We start from the raw sequence: 6,890 nt of genomic DNA, 5'->3' as shown, positions 1-6,890 counted from the left end.
GAAGCAGGTAAAACTGGATTTCTACTTTAAAAATATTTTCTCTTCAAATAATGTATGTATGTATACCTACAACCTACAGTAAAGTAATTGTGCAGGTAGCATTTAGGTAGAAATTAAGCAGAAATTGTCTTGAGTGCTATAATATGTACAACACAAATCGATTCAAAACGTAACGTAACAGTAATTAACAGTAATTTAAACCTCCTTAATTAAACGAAATAACAATTACTGTGACCAGTTGTCAGTTTCCTAATGAGGGCGTAGATTATGAATTTGGTTCAATACGTTATTCAGGTCAGAAGATAGTGTGCTTACTTTGGGAAGCAAACTTCGAAGAAACTTACGAAAAATTACTCTGCTTGCTGAAATTTATCTTTTCGTATAAAATTATTTATCCTCTCTCCTTGTGTGGTGTAGGAACAGAGCAAAATAAGATTTGATTTTTGGGAACAGAATTAAAGAAATATTTATTTGATTCATAATTACTTTTTGAATTTACAAGGGTAGACTGTCAAACTCGTAAATCTTAAAATTGACATTATACAAGCGTATAGTAGCTCCTGAAGGTGAAAGCAACTTTCAAATTTCTCTCCAAAATGTATTGTTGTATAGTGATTTTGTCCGACTCCATGAAGTTTCTGCAGTTGTAGACTGAGAGCTGCGAGAGATCATTCTCTGATTGTAAGAGGCTGACAACGTGTCTCGATTCTAAATTGTCACAGTTGGATACGACAAACACCACCAAGCGTGGCCAATAATTGTTTTGCATAACTTTATCCAAAAGAGGTGTTTCAAGCTGAACATTGTAGAGTTCCACAAGGACAAGTGCTGGACTCACTAGCACCTTTCTCCACAGCGGCATCCTAGGATTGAATGTGCTCGTCACTCTTAGTTCCATAAGATTCCTCAGGTTGTCTTGGGGTGTATCGGGAAGACTATAGACAGTGAAGCGGTTCTCGTGGAGTTGAAGGCACTCTAAGTTGGGGCAGGAGGAAATCAAACGCTTCATGTCGAGACCTTTGAAGAGCCCTATCTTGAGAGACCTTAGATAGTTGCTGTTCTTTACAAGGAGAGAGTAGAACATCTCATTGGATGTCAAGCTGTGCTGAATGCAGCCCAGTCTTAACGCTTCCAAACGCTCGAGAGAAATCAAAGATTGGTAGATGTTCTCCAAAGGCAGAGGATCGTTTAGAAGAAAGAACACAACTGCTGCTTCGGGACAAAGATCAACGCAAAGTTCAACAGCAGCAGAAACTTCGTCTGGAGAAGAAAGAGTTGATTCCAAAACCATATCAAGGTTAACCAGCTGATAATGGGGTTTCTCCTCTAGCTCGTTGTTCAAATTATACAAAGCTGCTACAAGTTTTGGATTCCTTAGAACTCGAGTCTGAGGACAACAGCTAAGGATCGTTCCAATGTCTTCCACAGTCAGCGAAACCTCAAATAGATATAACTCTATTGTAGTGGCTGAGCTGCCTATTGAAGTTGGAAACTTGTTCATAAGTAATCTATCTTCGAAGCACCTGAGTACGTAGGTGTATATTGTTGGAGGACATCGAAGAGTTGAGTGATTCAAAGTAAGACTAAAGTTCTGAAGCATGAAGATTACTCTCTGTATGTGAGACTTTCCAAGAAACAGCTGAATGTCGGAAAATTCGTGCCCCACTCTTCCGCACAAAACGAGCTCGGTTAAGCTTGAGCACCGAGATGCCATTACTTTAAAGTCGTCCGCTGACCAAAAGACTATTCCTCTCTCGATCAATGGAGTGAAGAGTATCTTCTTATTTCTGGGAGCATGGTTATGAGTTGCAATACCTCGAACTACAACAGCCTCCATCAGATCAGTTATCATTCTGGTAGGGTAGCTGTCGAAAGGCCAAGTGTCAGATCCATTCACAATTTCTTCAACCTCTTCTGACAACAATACACTACAAAACGCATCCAGTGAGCAAGAATACAAGGTAGGAACTTCAATATGTCGTGGCATCTTTGTAGTTTTGTGTCCTGTAAAATCAAAATTTGAAACCAATGAAAAAACTGTATTCCCTGTTGACGTCATGAGAGAGCAACATCTTACATAGCATCACAATAATTGAATTTTCTTTGTACCAGTCCTCTAACCTAACATACCCTCTTCCGAAAAAGTTAAGTTTCTTCTTATAAATAAATAATATACAAAATATGTAGCAATACTGAGAGCAATATCATTTTGAAATTTTAAAACAATCCAGTGTTTCAAGGGAACTTTAACATAGAAATTGTGCTTCCCTGGCGACGTGATTCGAGCAAGTGTTCTTGGGTTATCAGTAGTGTTTGGCGATATATCGTCACAATATTTTAGCGAAATATAGCTATCGTGTAAGCGATACATCGTCACTATATTGTCGATATCACGATACGGAAAAAATATCGTATCGTATCGTCTGTGTCGATATATCGCAATATCAAATTTCCAATATCGTCCATCCCTAGTTATCAGCCAGGTTAAGTCGGTGTTAGCGTCCAAAGTTTCATGCGCATACATTGCTCTCATCATGAGGGTATGAGGTATACCCTGATTAGAGCAATGTATGCGCTCGAAACGTTAGATGATAACGCCGAATTAACCTGGCTGGTGACCGGAGAACAATTTTTTGTACTCTTATTGGCAATATTAATAACACCATTTGGGTAATATAAATAGAGCTCTTTGGCTAACATGTTTCTGTTAACACACCTGGGTTGATTCTGATAGAAAAACAACAAATAAATAATTACTTTGGCTCGCTAGTCCTGGTCTCCCACCTTGTTCTTCACCACAGCAGACTAAAACCCCATAATAAGTTAACTTAGGCAAGATCTTAGAAGTTAATTTCAGGGCTATTCCAGAAATAGGCTTAACATATTTTTAAACTATATAAAGGGTGTTCCGTATAGGACGCCGAATTTTAATCGAGTGCTATTGTTTTGTTTCGAAGTTGGCAAACCTGTAGTTACCAATGTCTGTATCTGTTGCTATGCTGATTAATGTAGCCTCAATTGTTTTGACTCGTTTGTTGTGGTTACGATATATAACAGTTTACGATTGAGCAACGTGTTCTAATTGTGAAGACATTTTACCAAAGTGATGAAAGTGCAACGCAGACAGTGCGACCAGAAATGTGATCTTACACCCTGTGATTTCTTCTTATGGGGGTTTGTGAAATCACTGGTGAACGCCAACAAACCACGAACTCTTTTGGAACTGAAGGCGGAAATCATACGGGTGATTGGAGGCATCGAGACAGACATCTGCGAGAGGGTTATCAATAATTTTGTGGAGCATATAAATGCATGCAGACTCAGTAGGTGTGGACATATGCCTCACATTGTCTTTCATAAGTAAATGGGAGATGTTACTGCTTACATATATGTGAAATATAACTATTTTCATGATATTTTCCCTAGTTTTATTTAATTTTCTAATTCGGCGTCCTATACGGAAAACCCTATATATATATATATATATATATATATATATATATATATATATATATATATATATATGTCCTCGATTCTTGCAGTTCACTTATCAAATTAGCAGCATAGTTTTTGTACTCTCCATAAGAATAACTCCGCGGCTGGACCGCGTGTAAAAGCCATTTAGCATCGACAGGACTAGCTGATGCTCACATAAGATGATCGGAGGCCACTGAAACACGTAGGATACTCTTTCAACACTCTCTGTCTCCCAGCCTCCTCCAGAGAGAACCATATTTATATTTATACTTCCTCTCTCGTCTAGCGAAGGAGGGCTGGACGTTCACACCCCATTGTCTTATTTGAAATTTACACCCCCGAGAACTCTAAAGAGCTAACATGGAGGACCCAAGATGCACATAGTACCGTGACATGAAGGCACATTTAGGAGGTGATGCGCTCATCAGCTCACTTCAGCCGTCTTTACCCCTAGGGTTGCTCCCAGATAACTATTGATTAGAGGCTGGGTGAGCCCCAGAGCCGCTTTATGCAGGGACAACATTTCTGAAATTAGATCACCCACCCCGGGAATAGAGCCCTGGTGCCATGCTCCAAAGCAACAAAACAAAAAAACACTCACTTATAAAATTTGTGGTTAGCGTCACTAACCACCGCGCACAGGCGACAGTGTATTCTTGCCAACTTGTCTTCGAGAACTCCGTGTAAAGAATTCGTAGAAAATTTTGCTTATGAGGAACTTCCATCTGGCTCAGGTAGCGAATTGAGAATTATTCAGGATTCTGGCGATGATCCCCTGACAAATAAGGACTTGCATAGAAGAGTGTACGAGGGACTGTTGTCAAAGCAGGTTATTGTAAAGAATGCCAATGGAGACTTGTCTCGTAGTGGAGGTAAGGTTTGAATTTCCATTAGAATGCAATGTAATAGAATGGGTCTTTGTTGTAAGTTCTGTTTCTCTTAATCTCAGAACAAGTTTCCCTAAATAGAATCCTGACGTTATGGATAGGAAATGCCGGCATCTGCGCCATGCCTCTTCGTCTGCAGTCACGAACTATATCGGCCCCGAACAAAACTGAACGCACTGTACAAGTCATTGATTTGAGATATTTGTCTGCAAAGTTCCTTGCCAGAACTAGTTACATTTGATAAGGTTTCGAAGATCCTTGTGATAATGACTAAATGCAATAATTATAAAAATTGAATTAATTTGGATGTATGCTGAAATGTTTATGTTCCCATGGAATGCTGAATTATCCACAAGTCACGAAGATGATCCATCGCTCCTTTCGTGATTGGCAGAAAAAGTCACCTGTATATTTCAAATTTATAACAAATCATATTTTTAAAATATTTTCATGAAATAGAACTCTGCTATAATCAGGGTTTCGGAGCGGAGTGCGGAGCGTACTAAAGGAGCGCTCCGGAGCGACTTCGAAGTGTCAGTTCTACTCCGCTCCTCGCTCCGGAGCGGAGCGTTGTACGACAACACTCCGATCCGGAGCGGAGTGGTTCGACTTTTTGAGTCGCATGCTCCTATCCGGAGCGGAGCGTGATATAACAGCACTCCGCTCCGGAGCGGAGTGGTTCAGCTTTTTGAGACGTACACTCCGATCCGGAGCGGAGTGGTTCGGCTTTCTGAGACACACGCTCCGATCCGGAGCGGAGCGTGATACAGCAGTACTCCGCTCCGGAGCGGAGTGGTTCAGATTTTTTAGACGCACGCTCCGATTCGGAGCGGAGCGTGAGACGACAGCACTCCGCTCCAGAGCGTGGTGCTTTTGACATCACGCTCCGATCCGGTTAGAAGGTTTTTTTACACGAATGCTGTAATGCAACTACGAATAATGGGAATGTGCAGATTAAAGCCGACTTCCGTGACGGAGTGGTTATATTAGAACCACATTGAAAAGAGCCTGCAGTCCTGTTTCCACGTACTCTAGTTGTTTGTCTGTATGATCGCCCCCGCTTGGAGGGGAGAGACAGAGTGGATCATGCTTCCTTATGGCACTAGTCGAACGGGTGAAAGGGGAGGTGCGCGGGGACTTTGGCCGAAGCGTTTTTTGTTTGTGGTCTCTCTACAGCACAGCACCCTATGACGTCAGGGATCCGTGGGTTGGTACAAATCCCGGCATGAGCTTGTACAGGGTCAACGAAGTTAGTAATATTTTTTTTTTATACACTTGTATGTTGAATTATATCTTCTGCAAATGTGCTGTATAAAGAAACAAACTGCCGGAGTACTAAGTGAGGCGAGTGTACAATCTTTGTGTGTATCGTTCATCAATTTAATCATAACATGGATCATCCCCAATTTCGCGATTAGCCAAAAGCGACGAACAAGAGAAGTAAAATGAACTAAATCAATCAATCAATCAATCATGCACATTAAACATTTGGTAAAACAATACAAGAATGTTGTTTTGGCTCAATACAGAGAGAGAGAGAGAGAGAGAGAGAGAGAGAGAGCTATAGTACGTAAATTGTTCATTTGATGTAAGTTGAAATATGAATTACGTAAATAGTATTTCTGTATTGAGATGTACTATTTTGTATTGTGACTCTTAGATATAAGAGTTTGAATGTTATGTGTTGAATGGGTTACGAATAATTTCAAGCAATCAGTTTTTCTGCTTTGCGGATTTGTCTGACCCACCTCCCCCATACAACAAACAGCTTCGTTTTGTGCCGTATTCCGTGTTCCTTGCAGGTGACTCAGTGCAATCGGCTAGCGCATTGGTCTTGTGCCCGTTTCAAGAGGGGTGGAGGGTGTTTGTATGTGCTTTCGGGGTTGAGAACTTCGTTCACTGCGCTGTAGAGTGGTGGAAAAAAGTTCTTCCCCATAAGACTTTAATGGCAGTAAATAATGCCGGAAGGGTAGGCAACACACATTGCACCTTTAGGTGATCGGGTGATTCTGTCTGTCTCAAGAGCAACTCGTCTTTCATGCAAAAGCCAACAGGTCCAAGAAATGCAGGAAAGTCACGTGACTGAAGCCAAGTCGCAGCACCGAGAAGAGATTCAGTTTATATGTCAGAAAATGATTCGCCTAAATACGTAGAACGAAACGCTAAAATAACTCGCCTTAATTACAAAGGCTAGTATACTGTATGTGCCACGGTAGCTCAGTCATTAGGACGGGTGTTTGATGCTATGCGAGAGATCTGGGTTCGATCCCGACGAGGGAGAATCCGGAATTTGTTCACCTGTTCAAGCTGTTCCGGCGCTCACCAGGCGTCGTATAAAGTGAGTAACTTAGTAACGCACTCTGGAAACGTAGTTTTGTTTTACAATTTTAACTGACATTCATAATATTCATTAACGAGTCCAATGTTAACTAAAGAATAATTAGTCGTTCTGCTACTTTCAATTAGCATAGTCACCGTAACTCTCTCTCTTAGCCTTCCCGATGTCTCAGTAGTATCGGCGTCGCC

General features: G+C 41.1%; 1 protein-coding gene across 1 annotated transcript; it reads right to left on the bottom strand.

Annotated features, from left to right (window-relative positions):
• Positions 1-511: 511 nt before the first annotated feature.
• Positions 512-2,777, bottom strand: LOC146003095 (uncharacterized). Its single transcript, XM_083141267.1, has 2 exons — positions 2,758-2,777; positions 512-2,004 (listed from the first exon to the last, which is right to left on the bottom strand). The coding sequence occupies exon 2, from the start codon at positions 1,985-1,987 to the stop codon at positions 539-541; it is 1,449 nt and encodes a 482-aa protein (XP_082997393.1). The 5' UTR covers positions 1,988-2,004; positions 2,758-2,777; the 3' UTR covers positions 512-538.
• Positions 2,778-6,890: the final 4,113 nt, after the last annotated feature.

The sequence above is a fragment of the Lepisma saccharinum genome, chromosome 19, assembly GCF_977018435.1.
Source record: "Lepisma saccharinum chromosome 19, izLepSacc3.1, whole genome shotgun sequence".
NCBI classification, from domain to species: domain Eukaryota; kingdom Metazoa; phylum Arthropoda; class Insecta; order Zygentoma; family Lepismatidae; genus Lepisma; species Lepisma saccharinum.
The sequence above is the reverse complement of the archived record's forward strand: the minus strand, read 5'-3'. Positions and strand labels throughout refer to the sequence as shown.